Below are 23,476 nucleotides of genomic sequence, written 5' to 3'. Positions count from 1 at the left end.
TAAATCCAAGCGCATCCTCTCGCTGGCTTCCCATTGGCGGCGGAGAGAGCGGAGCCGCGCTCCTATTGGCGGGCACTCCGATCTCTGATTTGCATAGTAGCTCGCGTCCTCCATATTCGGTCTCGGCTAAGAACTAGGACAGCGGCAAAGCGAGAGACCTGCGTGCCTGCAAAAGGATGAAGTATTAATAAAGGGGAACATTTTGCAGTTGAGGGTTGACACGAGGGGCCCTTGGGGCTCTCTGAGCTTGCTTGTTTTCTTGCAGACGTTTCATTCCCCAAACTAGGTAGCGTCATCAGTGCTAGTAAGGAGTGCTGTTTGCTGTCAGTTTATATTCTGGTGGCTTGCCCTGCCAAGTGTTGGTGGAGGCGGTCTTAGAGATTCTTTGATCGGGCTCTTTGCTGTTGGCTTCTTTGGCAGTTTCTTGATTGGGGGTATCGTTTATTTGATTACTTGTCTGATGTTAACCTTGGAATTAATCTTTGCTGATTTGGGTGCTGATTGGTGGGAGAGAGGTGCTTAGGTCTTTTTGTTCCCTGCTTGATTGTCTCTTTTGCATAGTCTATAGTCGTTGTAGAGCTCACTGGAGAAGAGCCTAATGCTGGGAAAGACTGAGGGCAAAAGAAGAAGGGGAAGACAGAGAATGAGGTGGCTGGATGGAGTCACTGAAGCAGTCGGCCTGAGCTTAAATGGACTCTTTAAATGGCTTTGTCAGAATTCCAGGCTTCTAGAAATTCCCTGGTGTCTTTGGACCTGACTTGATCTAGGATGGTCACATTTTCCCAATTGAAACTGGTTAAATCAGTCTATAAGTTGTGAAATTAATGATGAAAATTCTGTAAGCACCAAGTTTGGCAATGAAACGTCTGCAAGAAGACAAACTCAGACAGCACCAAGGACCCTTCAGGATTAAAGTATATTAAGGTACGAGAGTTGCAACCTTTGGGAGACCTCCGGTCTTCTGCACAGAGTGACAGAAGTAGCTGAAGAAAGAGAAGCACTTTCTTGGGCTTGCTGCTTCTAGTGCATTGTCATCTTGAGAGCTATTTGCCTTGAAGCATTAGAATGAATAAGAGGTGGCAGAGCAGGGTATTTCCTTCAGTGCCACGCCAAATTCATTTTTCCAGGATAACTTTGTTTCTCCCTCCCTAGTTTGTGGGTTAACTGGCAGAAGGGCAAATGCATTCGAAGGATCAGTATTGCCTAATCGCCCTGTCAATGTAAAGAAATACCACATTTGTCACAAAACTTGGTGGGCTAACGAAGAATGGGGTGGGTTTATTCCAATTTTCATTTATTTGTGCAACATCTGAACAAACTGCATGTAGACGGTCCAGTTTTAGTTTGCCTTCTGGAAACTCAATTTTATAATAGCTGTGGCTTCAATATTTGCGAAGGTTGCTCGGTCTAGAAGCAGGGAGATAAATAGATATGCACATTTAGGAGAAGTTTTGTGACTGTTGTTAAAGTCACAAAACCCTTGAATGTGAATTTTTCAGAGTTCTAGCATCATGCTGCTAAGGAGAAGGAATTGCATTTAAAGTGGTGTATGAATATGGAGAAATGAAAAGTTATTAATTCTTTCCCATCAGATCTACAAACTCGGAGAAAGGCAAAAGAATAATGTACTTGTTTTCCCCCCAGAATTACCATCAGTCAATTGCAAAAGAAAGCTCTACTTGGAACTGTTTATGTCCTGCACAATACCTTTAACACCAGCAAACATCTGGGTATCCCAGATCTTTGAGGATTCATCCAGTCTAAACATCTGGTTGACTTTACAACAACAACAACAACTAATAATAATAATAATAATAATAATAATAATAATAATAATAATAATAATAATAATAATAATAATAATAATAATAATAATAATAATAATAATAATAATAATATCTGCTCAAATGCCAGATTGGGCATTGGGGACAAAGAATAGAATGGAATAGGAACAGAATAGAATAATAGAGAAGAGACCTTGGAGGCCTTCTAGTCCAACCCTCTGCATAGGCAGGAAACCCTATAATGCATGATTTACTTACATGTATGTCTACCATGTCCTATTATTATAAATTGTAAAGCATATTCAAGCATCTCTCAGCCCAACCTTCTCACAGGATTGCTGTTAAGAAAAATAGGGAGCTCTGTGTACATCACCTTGAGCTCTTGAATTTTTGGAACTAATTAAAATAGCAAACTGCTATTCAAGATTGTTACTTGGATGCTTCCTTGTACTGCGTGGGTTTACATATTTAAGTGAAGAAGAGAAATTTTGGAATAATTCAATAAACTGGGACATTAAAAAGCAGGGAAAAATGTAATCAGCTGCCCGGTAATGTAGATCCCTCCTCCCTCCCCAGGCAGCTATTTCAGCAACAGCTGCAGTTACTGTAAAATTATAAAATTATTACCAAATGCACAACTAATATTGAAGAGACCCTTCTCCCTACTCCCATAACTATAAATTAGCACACACATAATCAAAATACATAAAACTGTTGCAATGGCCAAAAAGGTTCACCTGAGCTTTCAAAGGAAGTGTTCACAAAAGATCTCCATTCATGAAAACAGATGGTCATGCCCATTTTTAGCTTGCGCTCTGGATGTTTTTGGAGATAATCACTATCGTGCAAAAACCATAGAGAAATTCCATCCCTTAGTGACCTAAACTCCTCTCACTATTCAGTAAGGAGATCTTAGCAAGCTGATTACAGACAATACCCCTCTTTTCTTCTGTTCCAATTGTAGCCATTCTTAAATAATTAAAAAGACAATCCTGAATCATTCCCAATGATAGTACAAGAAGCCTATAAGGGATAGCACAAACTACAGAATGTTCAAAATGGTTACAAGATGAATTGGTGCAAAAGTACAAACTCTTCATGATTGGGAATACTTTCTGCACTGAATAATCAAATGCCCAGAATTCTGATTGTATATATTAATGTACATTTTTATAAATACCAAAATAAGGAGATGTTACAATAACTCTCACTGTAAATTGTATTTTACTGTATTTAGTAGGAATTGTAGTATGCGTGCAAACATTAAAGGAATAGCTAAATGTTTTTTTAATTTCTAAAGCTGTTGTCAGAAGGTAAGGAATTAATGATGTCAAAAGAAGTTTAACTCTGCACAAAATCTTTATTTATACTATCAGCATTGTTTATATATTAAAACTTTTAAAAATATCCCAAATGTGCCTTCTTATTTCTAGTGAACAGAATTTCATGCATTTCATAGGAACTTTGAATAATTGGAACCCAACTAGCTTTCTGCATATCGAATATAAAATCATGTAACCAAGTATCTTTTTTAAAAATAAATAAATAAATACTCTCTCCTCTCTTTAGCCTAGGATTTTGCGAAGAATATACATCTGCATAAATTTTAGGTCTTGTACTCTCTGTGAGTGGAATAAGTTAATCCTATGCATAATGGTGGCTTTAACTTCTGAAGTACCGTTTTAACCACCCTGCTGTCCTTTTGACAATAGTGGTCCTGACGTATTTTGGATTGAACCGCACACTTTGCCTTGAGTCCAGTATAACTCAATTGTAAACAGCTAACATTTTGTCTTTGTCTCTTGACCCTATAAAGCTTTAGTTTACAATATTGCATTTTTACTAAATATCAAGTTATCCTTAATGCAGCCAACTAACATTACTGCTACCTATCTTCACTTTCCCAAAAAACAAGTTCTTTCTCTCTTCCTTGCTATTCTCTTACCACCTATTCAAAATACTGGCTACAGTGGTGCCCTGATCATCATTATAGCTTTGATGAATGTGTTAAAAAATACTTTCAAAGGTTTGGAACGAATAGTAAATCCAAAAGAGTGAAACAAGATCCTTTTGGAATAGCTTCCCAACCAGTAGGAATTATATTTGTATATTGCTTGCAGATGATATTCCACATCTTCCAAAACAGATAAAAAAGGGCAAAAAACTGAGCTGGTTTCAGAATAAAATAAATTATCATTCTCACTGTGCAGCAGCAAATCTCCAGCATTAACAAGTGACCTATTTATTTCCATAAAAGATGAAGCAATCCACAGAGTGAATACTATGCTGGTAACCATGACAAACCAAATCTCTGCTTGTGTCCTTGGAGGAGAAAAAAAATAACATTAAATCCTTCTTACATATTTTGGAACACTATTGCTTTTTCAAAATTGGCAAGGTTCAGGTCAATGCTGCATTTAGCATCTATATTCTATTTGTTTCAGACAAAAGAAACTAAGTGTTAAATGTCAAAGCCCATCTACTCAGCATCAGGAAGGAAGCACATCTGAAATCTTATAATTTATTTATAGACTATAACTGTATTGCAATCTAAATCAGGAGATTTAAATACTGCAATAACTGAACACATAACACCCTCTTTGGCTAAGAACAGGCTCGGTTAATAAGCAATATAACCAAATTATTACTGCTTTTTCAGTTGCTTTGCAGAAGGTTCTCCATCTTTTTTGAGCCACTGGTGCATTAAGTCCATGCTAGTTTTTTTACACGGTGGTGTCTGGATGAACTGGCTGGACCACTTTGGTAAATTGTCTTCATCCTTGTCATCTTTCCTGGGGCTTTTCTTTTTTAACCAGTTAAGCATTACTGTGCTGCTTGCATTAATGTTGGTATTCTGGAAGATACGAAATGAGAAAAATAAGATGTTTATGACTAATCCATCCAAAACCACAGACCAGTTTAGTGAATCTTGATATTACAATCTAGTAGTTGAAGGCCGCATTGCAACTTGGTGAAATGAAAATATGACCACAATTGAGCCCAAAATTTCCATTGCTAAGTGAGACAGTTATTAAGTGGTTTTTGTCCCATTTTACCATCTTTCTTGCCCCTGTTGTTAAAATGAATCACAAACCCAGTTGTAAAGTGGCTTTGCTCATTAGAAGGTCAAAAGGTGATCATATGATCCTGGGATACTGCAACTGTCATAAATATGAGCCAATTGCCAGGTGGCCGAGTATTTATCATGTGACCATGGGGATACTACAATGGTCGTAAATGTGAAAAACAGTCATAAGTCACTTTTTTCAGTGCCATTATAACTTTAAACAGTCACTAAACAGATGGTTATAAGTGGAGGGCTACCTGTACTGAAAAGAAAAAAGATTCCAAAAAACCACTCCACCCAAGAAAACAAATTTATATCTGATGAGGGCAGTTTCAGTTTATCAGGAGGAGGAGCTTCCTGGAGGATGGCGGTCAGCCTCTGAGCTCCGTGTTTTCTCGGGGCTGTTTTTGACCGGGCTGGGTTGCTGCTGGTCCTTTATACGAACTGGAGGACCACGAACCTACCCAATGACCACCCTGGCTTATTTCAGGACCCTAGTGGTCCCCCAGGGTGGCCGGACGGCACAGGAGAGTGGAAGAAAGCAATTCGGCGTTTTTGAAAACTTGTAGTGAGCCGGGAAATGGCGGTCGGCGTGCGGGCGCGCCGGCTTACTCCGGGAGACTGCAGGCGTCGACGGCTGTTGGAGCTGGCGTTTTGGCGGTTATGAACTGTTTACGATCTGTTTGGCCGGCGTTTGCGGGCGTTTTTATAAGCCACGACAGCTACGACAGCCCGAGGTGAGACCAGCGACGCCCTGAGCGGCTAGCGACGGGGACGCGATGGCGTCCCACACGAGGGAAGGCGGAGGGAGGCGATGGCGGCAGTGGCGGCCCGGAAGATTATCGGGGGCTCTAAACATCAGTTCCCCGACCCGCTGGACCCGCTGGACCCGCTGGGAGCCCCGAGCCTACCAGAAGCCCAGTGGAGGTCGTGTGAGGTTTGAGCTGGGCTTGAAACATCGGAGATCGCCGGAGTTGTTGGAGGGCACCGGAGGCTGGCAGAAGGTGTGGAGTGAAGAACAGAGGCCGCCTGAAATGGCGCGGAGGCGACGCTGGGGCTTGGAAGGTTTACGGGGAGCCGTCGACACCCCCCCTGCCCATTACGGATTATCCGCTTGCCTTTGCATAGATTTTGAGATCGGCTTAACCCCTTACCACCTGGGGCTTGCCTCTGCATAGATTTTGAGATCGGCTTAACCCCTTACCACCTGGGGCTTGGAAGGACTACAGGGAGCTGTTGAACACCCCCCCCCCACCCGCTATGGATCATCTGCTCACTCTCTCACGGATTTTTTAAGAACTGCCTAACCCCCTACTATTGAGAACTGTAGATTATAGGCTCTACTTATTTTCTAGTCACCTCTTCCTATTTCTTTATTCACCTCTCTCATCTTGTAATCTTGGTTGCCGTTCTGTCATGATTTTTAACGGGTAGGCTTATTTAACACTTCTAGCACTCAGAATCCATCTTTAGCCCGGTGTATTTATCATTTATCATGTATGCGAGGTCTGACCTTATTTTACTGCGGGAGTCCCCCCTCTCGCAGTTATGGCCTCCTGCCCTCTCAAGGGCCCACCTCGAGGACGGGTTCATTAACCCAGAGAGGTGGAGGAAGCGCACATTGAGGGGTTTTTTAATTAATTGTTTTTTAAAAATTGTAAGGGGTTCCAGGGATGGGGGGGGGGAAACAGGTCAGGAGGGATGGTAGAGCCAGGCATCTAGGTGTGGTCGAAGGAGGAGGGAGCGGAGTGGGGGAGGAGAGGGAAGTTAGCATTCCTGTGCAGGGCTCATTGATACCAACGGTCGTGGGGAGGGGCAGGTGCGAGGACAGATCAAGAGCGCGTAGTCGGTTGGGAGACCGGGGTTTTTGGTCATACCCGGTCGTTTGTACCAACCCCTGCATACTAGGTGGTCAGGATCTACAGACCCAAGGCCTGAGACTGCTGTTATGCAACGCGAGGTCCGTTGTCAATAAGGCCCCCCTCATCCACGATCTAATTTTGGAGGGGGAGCTGGACCTCGCAGGAATAACTGAGATCTGGTTGGGCCACGAGGGAGGTCTACCCCTCGTGGAAATGTGCCCGCCAGGTTATCGAGCATTTCACCAGCCTCGGGCCCAGGGAAGGGGCGGTGGGGTAGCAGTGATTATCCGGGAAGACTTGGAGCCGAGAGAATTCACTGTGCCGCAGACATCCGGGTGTGAGTCCCTTGCCGTGAGATGGGGCCCAGGGAGGCAGTTGGGCCTGCTGATAGTATACCTGGCTCCTCGCTATACATCAGCGGCCCTGCCTGAACTCCTCGAGCTGATCTCATCGGTGGCGGTTGAGACCCCCAAACTTTTAGTGATGGGGGATTTTAACCTGCCGTCGATGGGAGAAGCGTCTGAGGGGGTTCGGGAGTTCATGGCTTCCATGACAGCCATGGACCTGACCCAATTAATTCAGGGCCCTACTCACGAGGGAGGCCACACGCTGGACCTTGTCTTTGTCTCTGGCCAGTGGACGAGTGATCTGGGAATAGGGGATTCAACTATTATTCCCCTGTCATGGTCAGATCACTCACTTCTCCGGCTTGACTTCCCTGGTGCTACCCCCCGCTGCGGGGAGGCGGAACCGGAAGGTATTAGATGGTTCCGCCCCAGGCGCCTGATGGAACCATATAGGTTCCAGACGGAGCTTGGGCCACCTCCTATGGACCTGACCCGCCCCCGAGTGGAGGACTTGGTAGACGCCTGGAATAGTGCGACTACCGGGGCCCTAGACCGGGTGGCGCCTTTGTGGCCTCTCCTGCGGCGACGAACCACCCTGGCGCCTTGGTTTACCGAGGAGCTAAGGGTGATGAAACGCCACAAGAGACGCCTAGAGAGTTGTTGGAGATCCTCCCGTTCCGAATTTGACCGAACACAGGCACGAGCCTATTTGAGGACGTACCTTGTGGCATTAAGAGCGGCCAAACGTCAATATTGTGCCACTCTTATTGCGTCCGCAGATAACCGCCCTGCCGCCCTGTTTCGGGTGACTCGCTCCCTCTTGTTTGAGAGACCGCGGGAAGCCCCTTTACAGGGCAGAGCAGAGGAGTTTGGGAAATATCTACAGGACAAAGTCGCTCAAATCCGGATGGGATGGGCCCCTTTCAGTGGTCCAGTGGAGACGCCCGAGGCGAGTCTTGAGGGACCGTTCTGGGAGGAGTTTGACTCGGTTGCCATCGAGGATTTGGACAGGTTGCGTGGACGTCTGCGTCCTACCACATGTTTATTGGACCCGTGTCCCTCCTGGCTTGTACTGGCATCCTGGGAGGTTACGCGCGACTGGCTCCTGGGCCTAGTGAACGCTTCGTTGGGTGAGGGGTTTCTACCGGCCGCCTTGAAAGAGGCGGTTGTGAGGCCCCTGCTCAAGAAGCCTTCCCTGGACCCAACGGATCTAGTCAATTACCGTCCAGTCTCCAACCTTCCCTTTTTAGCGAAGGTTGTAGAGAGTGTGGTGGCACAACAGTTCCCATGTCACCTGGAGGAGAATGATTATCTAGACCCGCGCCAGTCCGGCTTCCGACCCGGGCACAGCACGGAGACGGCCTTGGTCGCGTTGGTTGATGATCTCTGGAGGGCCAGAGATAGGGGTTGTTCCTCTATCCTGGTCCTATTAGATCTCTCGGCGGCGTTCGACACCATCGACCATGGTATCCTGTTGCACCGGCTAGAGGGGCTGGGAGTCAGGGGCACCGTTTTACGGTGGTTTGGCTCCTACCTCTCTGGCCGGACGCAACGTGTGTTGGCAGGGGAGCAGAGATCGACCCGGAGCCCCCTCACATGTGGGGTGCCACAGGGGTCGGTGCTCTCGCCTCTCCTGTTCAACACATACATGAAACCGCTGGGCGAGATCATCCGTGGTTTCGGGGTGGGATATCATCTGTATGCTGATGATACTCAGCTATACATTTCCACCCCGAACCACCCCAACGAGGCCGTTGAAATGATGTCCCGGTGTTTGGAGGCCGTACGGGTCTGGATGGATGGCAACCGACTAAAACTCAACCCTTCCAAGACGGAGTGGCTGTGGCTTCCGGCCTCCCGGTTCAACCAGTTGCTTCCATCTCTGGCCATTGGGGGCGAGCAACTGGCCCCCATGGAACGGGTGCGCAATTTGGGCGTCCTCCTGGATGCCCGGCTGCCCATGGATGACCATGTAACAGCCGTGGCAAGGGGGGTGTTCCATCAGGTTCGCTTGATGCACCAATTGCGCCCCTTATTGGACCGGGATGCCCTACGCACAGTCACCCATGCGCTGGTGACGTCTCGCCTGGACTACTGCAATGCTCTCTACATGGGGCTTCCCTTGAGATGCACTCGGAGACTGCAGTTGGTCCAGAACGCGGCCGCGCGGGTGATTATGGGGAGGACTAGATACTCCCCCGTAACACCTCTCCTGCGCGAGCTGCACTGGCTTCCTGTAGTCTACCGAGTGCGTTTCAAGGTTTTGATTATGATCTTTAAAGCGCTTCATGGCACAGGACCTAGTTACATGCAGGATCGCATCCTGCCCCATACATCTCTACGACCAATCCGCTCACACAGAGAGGGACTTCTTCGGGTGCCGTCCGCTAAACAGTGTCGGGGGGCGACACCCAGGAGCAGAGCCTTCTCTGTGATGGGCCCAGCCCTGTGGAATGACCTCCCCCGTGACATCAGGATTACTTCCGATCTCCGCTCCTTCCGTGTACAGCTGAAGACCCACCTCTTTCAATTATCTGGCCTGACTCAACCGTAAATTTTTTCTTATTCCTCCTGACAGTCCTTTTAAATTTTAAATTGTGGTATTATTAATGGGGTATTTTAATGGTGACTTTTAATTGTCTAAATGTGATGTAATTTGTTACCTCCTCCGTGCATGTATGTCTTTGTATATGTGTGTATTTGGATGTCTATGTGTTTGCACATGTTTTATGTTTTATATGTTTTATTGTACGCCGCCCCGAGTCCTATTTGGAGAGGGAGCGGCTAATAAATTTAAATTTTTTATTATTATTATTATTATTATTATTATTATTATTATTATTATTATTATTATTATTATTATTATTATTATTATTATTATTATTATTATTATTATTATCGGGATCACGCACCACAATATATCCAGGAAAGTTTGAAGAAGACCCTAAAATAATATTTTTACCTATGAACTGCTAAACAGAATACAGATGCAGAAGCTGTACATGCGCTCCATCTTTGAATTTCATGTTCTCCAACTCAATCAGTAACATCAATGCAACATTTACTTTTGCATACAGATGTTTAGCCTAAAAGCAGGGGGCAGCATTTTAATCAATCTCAGAAGCTAAGCAGGGTCAGCCAGGCTTAGTATCTGGATGGGAGACCATCATAAAATTACAGGGCTGTAAAATAGATTGGGAGGCTGAAAATATATCCTAGAAAAGGAAATGCAAACGTACCTTCTTGGGATCCAATTCAATGGGTAAAATGCATTCTAATGAATTATTTCGGGAGTTGTTCACTATTGTTGACACAGGATGGAAGGAAATGTTTTCTGTGGGCTGAATAAGGTGAAGTGCTCCTTCTGTGGGTATTTCTGCGAAGTCAAGCCATTTTTTAACTGCTTCGTCCCCATCCAGTATAGCTGGCATCCTAGACAAATCAAAAGACATAGATTTTAGTGATGGAAAAAAAAATCTGAACTAGTCCACAACCTGTAATAATAGAAAACATAAAAGGCCAAGCATCAGTGTGAACCAGATTCTAAAAATCAAATTCAGGAAAAAAAAAAGTCTGATATTGCAGCACCCTCATTAAAAGCTCACTCAATTTCTCTAAAGATTAAACTGACCAAACAATGTAGAAGGTTTGGAACAAAGCTTAATTATTACTGCTATTTGAATAAGTCATACAGAAATCACCAGAGATACCTATTTCATATAGGCATCTTATAAGAAGCCTCCATTTTATAAGATTAGATAACCTTTCATATTCTAAGTTTGATATTTAAAAATAAGCACACTATCTGGTAAAAGTCTGTAGAGATTCTCAGTCATCCAGTTCATGTTGTCCCAAAGGTGCTTTTTCTGGAGGCAACTGGACTTTCTTGTTTTTTCTTTAAAGACGTTTCGCTTCTCATCCAGAGCTGAAGAAGCTTCTTGGGTGAGAAGCGAAATGACTTCAAAGAAAAAACAAGGAAGTCCAGTTGCCTCTAGAAAAAACGCCTCTGGGACTCTACTTAATACATACAGAAAAAAAAATAGGAGGAAGTGCAATTTATGCAGCATTATCTTTTAAGTTATTCCATTTTACAATATGTTCTGTGAGAAGCGCTCCCTAGTCATGTCTCTCTTGCCTGTGATGGATGGATCTTACACATTCGGATGCATCTACTGTGATGACACTATAACTGTACAATGGTTCTGCTCCATTCTGGGGCTCCCAGCAATCAAAAATCCCAGCCATGGTAAGCAGCTTCCTCCCTTTTGAATCTTCAACCTCGTCTTCCATTTCTGGTTTGGTGAACTGAAAAAAAAAGACAGCACAGGATCGCCTTTTAAACAGACAAACATCACATCTTATATATCTCTTAGCCTCTTCTTATAAATAAACTTTGGTTTACTAGTTCTTAAGTAATACCATTATAATTGCATGGAACATCAAATGATTATAGAATTGTTACTGCTGCATAATTGTATCACAATAACTGAAATTTAACTCATAACTCAAGGTTTTGACACTAGAGAACAAAATGATTCCTCTGACATGGAATGAATTTTATAAATTAAGCTTGTGAACGACCTAAATTAAATCTGTTTGCCACTCTAGGCTCTGATAAGTTCCTAGATTACTTCATAATATCATATGTGGGGTTGTCTTTGACTGCTCAAAAACTGAATATCATTAAAAAAAGGTCTTCACAAATAATTTACCAATTTTTAGTAGCTAAAATCAGGTGCTGGGAACTTATCTCTGTTACTATTTTCAAATATTCCTGATTTCCTGGTTTTTGTCATATGAAGCAATGTTAATAATTTTAGTAGTAGTACTTAAAACTTATATATCCCTTCAGTGCTTTAAAGCCCCTTTCTAAACAGTTAACAGAGTCAGCATATTGCCCCCAACAATCTGGGTCTTCATTTTACCGACCTCAGAAGAATGGGAAGCTGAATCAACCTGGAGCTGGTCAGGATCGAACTTGTGGCAGCAGGCAGAGTTACTCTGCAATACTGCATTCTAAACACTGCGCCACCACAGCTCCATTTTAGTTGTATTACCCCCATTCCTCAGGCAATTTTGCTTTGTGCCTATGTTACTTTCTTTTAAATGCTAGGCAAAAAGCCCTCTTTGTCCTTCCAAATGTTTCTCACACCATGTACTTTTATTCATGCTATGATGTTTTTAGCAATACATTTTATTCATTATTCTAAACTGTCCTGGAAATGTCAAGTTGATCTGTGTATAAGGGCCAGGTTATTGCAGAGTTTACCAATGATACATTTGGGAATGTTAAATGCCCAGGGACTCAAACAAGTGTTTCAAGAAGTAGAATGTATGCTTAGGAATACCACATTTCCTCAACTCAACAGTCTTTAATCAAGCAGGATAATATATGACCATCTTCAACCTGAGTTGCAGCAGCTATGACAAAAAAAAGGAAAATGTAAAGGCACAGTTCCATCCATTTCTATCTGACAAATCTCATATTAATAGTAGTAACAATAATCTTTTATGGGAATAGCTTTAAAAATATATCAGTGAAACATCAGCATGAAATATAACGATTGCAATGATGTTATACCATTTCCTGCTCAGTTTGGGCAAAGTAAATGAAATATGGCTGCTTTTGTCCATTATGTTGTCGCCATTCATAGTAGCCATCAGCCAGCACCACACAGCGTTTGCCTTTTGAGAGAGGTACCTTTGGAAAAAGAGAGGCGCGTGGTTAATAGCAATCTATTCAATGCTAACTTCAGATGCATTAAAAAGATACATTTTATGGTTGTTGCTGGCAGATTATAATACCACCTCATAGAGCAAGCTGTAAAATCATATTTAGAGAAAGAGTTCACTCTAAATTTTAATTAGGACTGTGCAGCAATCAGGATTCAAAGGGAAAAAGGTGGTTCAAAATGCACAGAACCACTCACATAACTACTGTCAACAATTGTTGCAGAGTTCCTGTGTTTGCTTGACCACTGCCATTCAATCCCAAGACAAGGAATACTACATATAATTTAAAGAGGTGCTACATGAGGGCACATCTGTGCTCCACCTTGCCATGGGTCCTTCAAATCCAGGTTGGTGCCAAGTTCTAATTTTAATATTACACTATTCTGACCTCCATATAGTAAGTCTTCAACATTCACTGCTGTGTGAAAATAAACACTATATCACTTTAAATACAGGAGTGATTTCTTTGCTGAAATGAAGAATTGTATCCCCCCCCCCCCCCAAATTAGCTAATCTTTGCTAACTGTTCTGAATTTTCTGCAGCATGAACACTGGTGTTCCCCTTATTCATCAGATAAATTTGTGATTAATAATTCTCGAAAGCCTTATTCAGTCAGAATGCAAAGCCAGAATTCTTCACAATACCAGCTTCCTTCTCAGAAGAAAGACCAGGAAGTTCCCAAAAAGAAATGATTATACTGGGGCTCCCGGTTTCAAATTTGAATTATGCAATGACATTTGAATTATGAAATCAGCTTCCAGATTCATAAATGATCTGAGGAATAAGGTATTTTCTGCTTTGCTTTCTTCCTGATGAGATTTTGCTCTCTAATGAGAATAACTGAGGATTTTATTCATGTTCCAGAATTATACTGATAATACAGCAAGTAAGGGTCAAGAGCCTCATCTGTTTACATAGAATAATAACAGAGTTGGAAGGGACCTTGGAGGTCTTCTAGTCCAACGCCCTGCTTTTGCAGGAAACCCTACACCATTTCAGACAAATGGTTATCCAATATCTTCTTTAAAACATCCAGTGTTTGAGTATTCACAACTTCTGGAGGCAAGTTAGATTGCAGCAATTGTTTTTATATTTCCCTGCTCCAATTCTTTTAAGGTCTGGGGGGAAAAGGAAGGAAAATGCAACTGGATAAAGTAAACCAAAAATAAGTAAAAGCAGTTTTCTATAATACTGTTTAAACTACCAAGTCACTATAGATCAAACCTGAGGTTATTTGTTGCTATACAGAAGAACAAAGAGAGTTAGCTTTCCAGGAGGATATCTAGTATATTTCCTTAGTCATGTCTATATCATTTCCTGATTATTGTTTTGCAATAATCTGATAACCTTCAAAAAAGGAAAGAACATTGTAGAAAAAAGTAACCATATATTCAGCCTTTATATTAGTTTTTAATGGGCTTATTTATACTACTGTAGTTCTAAGGGCCTTTCTTAAAAGTCAGTATTTCGTTCTGTCAAGCATTTGAAATGCTGTCACTAACTGGGCTTTTCCTTCTTCAGAAAAAAAAAAGTAAGATGTAGTGTTTGCAGCATCTTGATGTTGGTAGCATATTTTTTAAAAAGCTCCAGTTTTCATGTGTAACCCAAAAGTCATGAAGGTCATGACTGAAAGGAAACAAAGACTCCCCACCCCCACCCCAAATTGAAGACTATACAACTAACCTTATAGCATAATTTCTCCATCATGGTATCACTCCGACAATTGGAAGTGTTGTACTGCATTTTAGATGGGTCAGCTTCCTTGAACCAAGCTGGTATTAGGCCCCAACGCATGGCTACAAGGATACGCTCAGAAGAATTGGCATTCTTTCATAAACCAGAAAAGGAAATATTGTGAAGAAGCATGCATAGATACATAGAATTAAGTTACTCTACAATCAAAGACTCTGTTCCAAAACCCTGGTATTGTGAATGCCGATATGTTTTAAATAGCAAAAACCTTAATTAATCAGCTGTTTAAAAGGGAAAAATCAGATTTAAAAAGTTATTTCAAGAAAGAGGCTGCATTCAGATTCAGCTAAGGATGTGCACCTTGCTTGAATGTGCAACTCCCCATTTCTCACCAATGAAGAATATACTGTATGCTTCTGTGTATTTATATTTTATAAGTAGTTGGAGTTTTGACTTTGTTAGGGATATGATGGGCTGCAGAACTTCAAACATGTTTACCAAAACCTCTTTGCTAGTAATCTTCTGTGTTTTTGCAGACTAGATATATGCTAGCCCTACTTTGTGTGTGGGGGGTGGGTGGGTGGGAATAATCAGCTAGTTAACTCAGTTACTGAAAGAATGAGTGGCAAAATGTACATTTTGTAAAAATGCGAAAGGAGGAAGTCAAGTTGTTGGTATTATTAGAAAAGCTCAATTATTTAATATAGAAATTTTAGAGATATGTTGGAGTTGCACACAGTCATATATTCCAAAACACCCCCCGCCCAAAGATAAGTCTCTTCCAGATAAGCTGCATTTCTGAAGATTTCACAGACATGTCTGTGTAGTTTTCTTGGCAGAAATATAGAAGTGGGTTGATACTGCTTTTGGATTTTTTTTTCAGTTTCCAAGTTTAACAAACACACATGGAATTTCCAGACTCTGTGATCTAAGTTCTAATTAGGCTCAATTTGCTTGGTTTGAGCACAGACAAGGCAAATGCAAATCAGAAGAATCGTGCAAGTAAACATAGTGCATTTATAAATATCTTCCACTATCTAAATGAGTCATTTCTCGCACCTTTCTCAGTTAAAACAATTGAAACAGACCAACGGCTTTCATTTCTTCTTTTTGTCTATTTAATAAAATTCACTTTCAGTGCTGCCCTGTGCATCACTTCTAAATAGCTTTAAATTCAGGTTTTTAAAAACCCAACATTTTGTTTGTCAGAAACCTTACAATACATATATAAGTTTAAATATTAAAAAATGTTGAAAACTTTGTTTCTAATTCCATATTCATTATGTCTCACGGATCAGTTTGGCGCTTTTGCCATCACAGCATTCCAAATGTTTAAAATCACCAATACAATATTTGGTTATCTATTTCCCCTCAAGTGTGCCTATTCCCCTTTTGTCTTACTTTCTTGCTTGCTAATCTTGTGTATGTATCTCTTTTTCTCCAAAGCTAAAATATTCTTTACTATATGTTGTTGCCTGTGAAGCACAGCATTAACAGATAAATTGCCAATGAAGTAGCAGAAGTAATTAGGGTTTTTTTTTTCTAGTGGAAGAGAAAAAATATATGAGACTGTGGCAATCTTTATTAACTTCATTTATTTTTCTATCTTTGTGATTTTATGAACTGATAAAACTTCTGTAGATAGTTATCCCAAGCTTTTAGGCAGGAAAATGAAAGAGGAAATAGTTTGAAAAAGCGTTATGCTTATATGAAGTTTCAAGTTTGTGTGTGTGCAGTGATCTGATACTTCATTATTTTGAAATGCCATTGTAAGTTCAGGCAATTACTAAACAAAAAGTTGTAAGTCAAGGATTACCTGTACTTTTTAAAAGATTATGTTAAGTAAGTTAATTGAAGAAATTCACCTTCTCAAAGTGTTGTCGGGAGAGAAGCACAGGACTGTTAGATTGTGGACTCTTATTGAATGAAGGGCTATATTTGTCAGCATTTTGCCATTCAGGATACTTTCTTTCTCCTCGATTATTGTGATAAGCACAGGCACGGCGGATACGATCTGCTCCCAGAGTAACAGCTGTCCGTCCACACATTCTTCCTTAGCGCACCCAAAACAGTGGCCTACAAAACAGTGTTTTAGGAACATACTAGACAATCTGAACCCTGTTATGTCATCATTTCAGAGATATTTACTTAACTAGACCAATCAACCAAACGGCCATGGGTGAGCAAAAGAGCAGTGAGAGAGGGAGAAACTTATGACTTCCTGATGGGGGGATTATTAACTTTGCTTGGGGGATGCTTGTAGGGAGAAAGTCAATTGGGAAGCCAGAAGGGGAGGTTGTAGGTTGAAGATACTTAACTGGAAATCAATTAACTCCCTACATTTCTAATTATTACTATTATCAATTAAACTTGCATACCGCCGAACTTGCAATAACTCTAGGCAGCTCAAAACAATCAAAGAAAATTACAATCAAATGAATAAAGCAGAAGAAATTAACCTAAAAGAGGGCAAGCCAGATGAAGTGAAGGATCTCACTCTCCCTTGATGAAGCCTCGGATGACAAAATTACTTTTTATTCGATGCTGCAATTCTTTAGTCTGGGCTGCTTCACTTCTCCTGATTTTGCTAAACTTCCACAGCCATTAATAAGTGAATAATAAGCTTGAAGAGTAAATGTAGCCTGCCATTTTCTCAATACAAATAGATGAAACAACACCCTTCAGTAGTGTCAGTCAGGCCTTAATTTTTCTTCCTTCCCAATCTGCATCCTGAAATAGTCTGAAAAGGTCAATTTTGATAAGAAACCCCTGTTCTCTTAACCTCCACAGGCAAGACCATCGTAAATCATTAATTCCCGCTTCTCCGGAGATCCCCTACTATGCCCTCTGATCCACCGTTAAGTATCTCCTCCATCCCCCAAAATGAGGAGCTTTAGGCGGACAATAAATCGCCAGGCACTTGGGAAGAGATGCTCCTTCAGCTTTTCCTTCCTTCCTTCTCCCTTCCTGGTTCGGGCGCCAAAAGGAGCCTAAGCCGCGCTTATAAGAAAACTAGCCAGAAAAGGGACGAGGCCGTTTTCCTACCGGAGATTCCCAGGTTTGAAAGGGAGGGATGTGGGGCTTCACCAGGAACAGCTACACAAAAGGTTTCCCTAGCACGTCAGAAGCCATTTCCGCACCCCCGCCACCGCCGCCCCTTTCAGCCTCCCGGATTCAATCCTGACCAGGGGGAAGCTCCTTCGGTGAGGAAAGAGGCGCCTCCTCCCTTCGGGTTTTCCCGCCTTCCAGCGCTCCTCTCCCTCCGCTTCTGGAAGTCGGTCGGTCCGGCTTAGAAGAAGGTTCCTGTTTGTGGCTCAGCTTGTTTTTCAAAACGCCGCCTCGGAAGTCACCCGCTCCGCGGCTGCCACCAATTTCTCCCCCCCCCCCCCCGCGTCACTGAAGCGCAGCGAGGCCTCCGCCTCCCCTCCGAAGATGCGCGGCTTCCCGACCGGTGCGCACTGTTTTGCCTTCATCCAGGAAATTGATTTTATTTTATTTGAATTTATTTTGTCAAGCATGTATAAGATACGAGATATAAGTATACACATGATTATGAATACAGGAAATGGATACGAAGAAGTGGGGACAGTAGGACAGGGACGGTAGGCACTTTGGTGCGCTTATGCACGCCCCTTAGGAAAGGGGTAAGGTCAATAGTAGACAATTTAAGGTTAAAGTTATGGGGGTTTGGGGAAGAAACCACATTGTCAGGTAGTGCATTCCAGGTATTGACAGTTCTGTTGCTGAAGTCCTATTTTCTACCATGGAGTTTGGAGCAGTTTAGGTTAAGTTTCTATCTATTGTGAGCTCGCTGCAGTAGTCGTTGACAGGTAGGACATTGTAGCATATAACTTTGTGTGCTATGCTATTTTTTTTTTTTAATGTTAAGTGAGACTGCTGAAAGTTTGTCTGATGTGCTCTTCTACCCTGGCTCAAAAAGCAAAACTTCATTCCCAAAGGGAATGGTAGAACTCAGAATTTGAAATTATAGGTCTGAGGTTGTAGGTGGTGGTGGTGGGGAATTGCGATTCGGAAATCAAGACAGGAGGATTCTTCTACAATCACACATAGACACAAATTTACTAATAAACACCCACTATATGTCATTTCTCTCTACTTCGCAGAGGCTTTACAGGAGCATCCTAACTCCCTTGTGTATTCTTTGTGTCAGAACTACACTACTTATGACCGCAAAACACTGAATGGCTGTAGGATACATATGAATAAACATTTCTAACTCAGCTGCCAACCAACGATCATCCATATGTCCACAAACCAGAAATGGAAGGTTCTAATTGCTGGTTGTCAATTTGTAGCCAGCTTTTTCTTATAATCATTTCTGGAAAAAAAATAAGCCAGTATATTCAGTAACCATGCCTCAATCTGTCCTTAGAACCCTTGTAAAAACTATAGCTTTCATCCTTAAATCAGAAGACCTGATTTATGTGTAAAACATTATACAAAGTGAAATTGTGACTATTCTGTTTGCCCCAGAAAAAAACAGTTCACGGGTTGATGCACAGGAGAGCTAACACTTCAGCCATTCACTTTTACACTTCCTTAAAATAGACGCAGTGTTTATATCCTACACCGTAAATTAATTTTGTCTGCATTCAGTGTTTTGCAAATTGTTATGATACAATTCCTTTCCATAAGCTACATTATATTTTCTCCATATCACAGAATAGATGAGTCAGCATTCTGCAAGATACATGCTTTAATATTATTTGAGATACATGTTTCAACTTCTAAGATATTTTCTATGCAAACTGAATATACAGTAGGCCTATAATAGTGATATTTGTTGTAAACATTACTGATTTAATTTTATACAGGTGTTTTATTGATATCTTAATTTTTCTCCCAAGGAACAGATGCTTTTTATTTCATAATAAAGTGAGTATCTCAATTTTGGAGCCCAGGAATTTATAGTCTATATTACAGGGAGTCCTTAACTGATAGCTATAATTGAGCCTTCAATTTCAGTCATCGGTCATGATGGTCATTAAATGAGTTAACATGTGACCATGCCTGATTTTACCAGGCAGTGGTCGTTATGTGAACGTGGCAAGTCGTTAAGCAAGCCAGTTTGCTATGGGGAATTTTTTGCTGGAAACAAAGTAAAAGCTGATTTCAGGGAAAAATAAAATAAATCATGGTCATGTGACTACGAGGCACTGCAAGTAACTATGTGGGGCAATTGCTGAGCATCCAAAATGCAGTCATGTAACGGTGGGGAGGGGGGCAGGCATCACAATTTTTAATCCAGGTTATATGTAACTTTTTCAGGATCTGCCTTACTTCAAATAGTCGCTAAATGTAGGTCATAGACAGTGGTGGGTTCCTACCGGTTCGGCCGAACCAGTAGTGGTTTGGCGGCCTGGGTCGCTGGAACCGGCAGCAACTGAGGCCTGCCACGCCCCCAAACTGGTTTTCCAGACGGCGCCATAGGTGCCATCTTGTTTTTTGCTTCTGCGCATAATTTTTTATTGCGCTGTACATGTGCACACAGTGCGCATCAAGCATGCACGTGAAGCACGCCCACGAGCGAACCGGCACTAGTGCCTGCCAGAACTCACTCCTAGTCATAGACTACCGTATTACTATTTCTTCACCCATTTGCATTGGGCGGGCATTAGCAATCTTAGATGTGCTAGTGGTATCAATTTGCTTATGGAAGCAAGACTTAAATAATCTTTTGTTGAAGGTTCTTTTTTCACCTTCAACAAAACAGCTCTTAAATCTTTCTTGTGCTCAGCAGCAAAAATGGAATTATTTGCATACCTCAGTAATGAGGTATGTACATTAGTAATGTACAGTATTTCTTTCAACATTTGTAATCCCTTTCGGGAGAGGGGAGTCCCTTTCGGGAGAGGGGGCGGTATATAAGTGCTAATAATAATAATAGTAATGCTAATTCTTTTTTCTAGTCCAGCATTTCTCTTTATATGTCTGCATTTAATTTAAATAGGTTAACAGTATATAACTTTGTCATACTCCTTTCTTAATTTTGAACTAATTAATTCCATTTTTACTGTTGCTGGTTACCATACAAATTCTGCAGTACGTAGAGGTAGCTGGAACTTTTTCAACACTGCGTTACTGGATACTAGATTACAGCTTGATCTTTTTCAGTTCTCTGACCTCAACTGTTTCCATATCTGCCAATTACAAGCAGTATATTGGCAGCATAATTTTGTAAGATTTTAAACTCGGGTTCCCCAAAGTAGTGAATATTGACTCCATGGGTTGTGGGACTATCTAAATATTGTGTTTTCACATAATAAATGTTTAGGGATTGATGAACAATCTGAAATTTGATGAAAGGGTCAACAAGCTGAAAAGTTTGGAGACTTATGTTCTGCTGGCATTTCATCAACTCTTGCAGCTTTGTGGTCAGCAATATTTTTAGAGCTCATTTAACTCGCTTTCCAAAATATTTGCGTCTAGCTTTATGTCTATCAGCAATTTGTGTGGGGGGGGTGGGGGTGGGGGTTTTCTTTTTGTATAGCTATTCATATATGAACAGCATCTCTTCTTTACCTCTGTTGATCTCTATCTTCTTTGCAGTATTGTAGTATATGTTCATCCCTGTGTAAAATGGTCTCTCATCCTTTACACTATTTATATATATTTCTCTGCCTCTTCCTACTTTTCTCTGGAATTAGAGACATTGTAGGGCAAATTTGGAATATTGCTCAAGTCATATCTTGTCAATCTGATAGAAATTATTTTTTAAAGTTCAAATTTAAATTTTGCAGCACATCCATAAGTAGATTTTCAGTCTGAAAAAAACTCTAGCTTTGTTTGCAGAGCATATAATCCATTCAACATTAAATTTATCCATTCAGTAATAAACAAAATATAAGGTACTTAATTTACAGTATATGATTCTATATCTAGTACAAAATTTGTAAGGTCCTTACACTTTGAGGGATATCAGGTTGGAGAAACTGGATTAAAATTTTTTTGAATGTATATTATTAGCATAATGGATGATCTTATATCTTCATCCTAATCTATTTTTGCTAAAACCATGAAAAATTGAAACCTAGCAGTATACACCTCATTTTATCACAATTCTGATAATTAGCTATGCAAATTATAAGAATGTTAAACATTGTTTATTCTTTCATTATATGGCACAACATTTATGTATAAAATCTAGTCAGAATAGAACAAAGCACAGTATCAGCCTTTACAAAATCAAACTCAACCACAGTAATAGATGTCCATTCATAGAACAATTTAGGCTGTTTTACTGAAACAAATGACTTTTAGAAACATGAAGCAATATGAAAATGAGCAATTTCCCTAAATATTCCCTTTTCTAAATATCAATACAGAAAAATGACATGATTTGAAGTAAAGGATGCTTCAGCATTTTTTCATTCTGGTTTTCTACTCTAGATTACCTGCCAGTTTCTTGTGAAATTCATATTCCTCATTCATTTTCACCCTAACACTTCTTTCAAATCAGGCTGCCTACAAATGACATCAAAAAATTTGAAAATGAAGGCAAGTTTGATATAAATCAACCAAATCAACTCGACCTGTCTGCTGTGAATGTCTTTTCAACATCATTTGGGCAAGAGATAAAATGTATTTATTTTCAAATTCTTGAGAGTAGCGGAATTGGTGGCATAAAATCCATATTTTTATTTTATAATATATGTGTAAGGGTTTAGAAAGGTCATAGAATATAAAAATTGCCCCAGTTGTAAAGGCTCTGGCTAATCACATAATGAATCTGACACATGGTGACCAGAACAGGAGCTACAGCCAACTACTTTAGTGTTATTAGGCACCTTGGTATGTTCTTTTGAAGTAGCCTGGCAAACATGAAGAAATAACCAATTCAGTATTTCACAGAAACATTCTTGTGGTTATAAACCTACACACGTAGCTTTCATTTCTAATTAGAGAAAGAACTGATGCCAGTGTTCTAATATTTCTCCCAACGTCCAGAGCAGTAGAAAGAGACCTCTAATTCTCCTGTCAGCCTTGGGGGTCTGAAACAGGCAGCCTGAAAATGAGCTTAGCCAACAGAACCCATGACAATATCCACGGGAAGTTCTTCTTTACTCCGAGCTGTGACTTGCATTGTCACAATTTCTGTGAGGACAAGGCGAGAACGAACCAAGAGGTCATGACCACCTCGAAATACACCTGTAGCAGATCAAAGAGAGTAATACTTTTATCATTACCTTTATTAGTAAATTACCAAAGTAGACGCTCTTTTTAAAAAAAAGACCTCCTACATTATCATTAAGAATATTTAGAGCACTGACGGTGTTTTGGTCAATGGCCAAATCATCTTACAGCTGAATTGTGACTTAGATGATTTTGTGGCGATTTATCTCTTCAGCTTTTCCTAAATGGGATTATAGTGAAGAAGGGGGAAACCATCTTGCAGAATTTGGGGCAACTATGAACTCCACCCAAGGATCCCCTTCACTATTTTCATGAATCAAATAATGGGAATAGATTAATAGAAATACTTTAGTTATCATGTACTGATAGAGATCTCATTCATTCCACTGGGATTTCTGGCACTAGCATATTTCTTACAAATATCTACACATATTAGAATAATAAAGCTTGAAGAAAAGTTATGATACTGCTTCCCCATCTGTAGGACTATCATCATGAAATATGTTTCCTAATAGGTAGTAAAAGCATGTGCTAAGTTGATATTATCAAGATAGACTGGATGGCTGTATAGTTCACTGAGAAAAAGGACTGAATTTACAGCAAGCTAATACGCAAACCACTTTTCAGACACTTAGAATGGGCTAACAAACCAATTAGAGGAGTCAGTTTGTTCTAAAGGCACCAAGCTAGAACTGGGAGATCTTGAGGTCTGATTCTGGCATAGACACAAAGCCAGGTGGGTGACTTAGTCACTCTTGCAAAGCCGTGGGAAGAAGGCAATGACAACCCACTTCTGAAATCTTGCCAAGAAAGCTGCAGGGACTTGTCCAGCAGTC

The 23,476-nt window shown here is 41.1% G+C and overlaps 2 protein-coding genes across 5 annotated transcripts in view; both read right to left on the bottom strand.

Annotated features, from left to right (window-relative positions):
* Positions 1-3,322: 3,322 nt before the first annotated feature.
* HMCES (5-hydroxymethylcytosine binding, ES cell specific) lies at positions 3,323-17,869 on the bottom strand. Of its 4 annotated transcripts, none has more exons than XM_081969472.1 (7): positions 17,672-17,869; positions 16,352-16,562; positions 14,478-14,621; positions 12,642-12,761; positions 11,196-11,365; positions 10,300-10,492; positions 3,323-4,638 (listed from the first exon to the last, which is right to left on the bottom strand). In XM_081969472.1, the coding sequence occupies exons 2-7, from the start codon at positions 16,532-16,534 to the stop codon at positions 4,429-4,431; spliced, it is 1,020 nt and encodes a 339-aa protein (XP_081825598.1). In that variant the 5' UTR covers positions 16,535-16,562; positions 17,672-17,869; the 3' UTR covers positions 3,323-4,428. The 4 variants fall into 4 exon arrangements, with proteins under 4 accessions (XP_081825598.1, XP_081825599.1, XP_081825601.1 ...); XM_081969473.1 differs by lacking the exon at positions 17,672-17,869 and adding an exon at positions 17,532-17,650; XM_081969475.1 differs by lacking the exon at positions 17,672-17,869 and adding an exon at positions 17,574-17,597.
* A 1,662-nt stretch (positions 17,870-19,531) lies between these two features.
* The window catches only part of COPG1 (COPI coat complex subunit gamma 1), a 28,234-nt gene continuing 24,289 nt past the window's right edge, over positions 19,532-23,476 (bottom strand). The window contains exon 24 of the mRNA XM_081935209.1: positions 19,532-22,655. Within this exon, the coding sequence (XP_081791335.1) occupies positions 22,525-22,655 (131 nt within the window). The 3' untranslated portion in view covers positions 19,532-22,524. The remainder of the gene's footprint in view (positions 22,656-23,476) is intronic.

The sequence above is a fragment of the Natrix helvetica genome (genome assembly GCF_964273705.1).
Source record: "Natrix helvetica genome assembly, chromosome: 1".
In the NCBI taxonomy this organism is placed as follows: Eukaryota; Metazoa; Chordata; class Lepidosauria; order Squamata; family Natricidae; genus Natrix; species Natrix helvetica.
The sequence above is the reverse complement of the archived record's forward strand: the minus strand, read 5'-3'. Positions and strand labels throughout refer to the sequence as shown.

Coding starts and splice junctions, on each gene's coding strand:
- HMCES (XM_081969472.1), bottom strand. CDS start 16,534: ATGTGTGGACGGACAGCTGTTACTCTGGGAGCAGATCGTATCCGCCGT. Junction 12,762..14,477: donor TGGAGAAATTATGCTATAAG/GTTAGTTGTATA, acceptor CTTTTTCCAAAG/GTACCTCTCTCAAAAGGCAA. Junction 4,639..10,299: donor TTGAATTGGATCCCAAGAAG/GTACGTTTGCAT, acceptor CGTATCTTCCAG/AATACCAACATTAATGCAAG.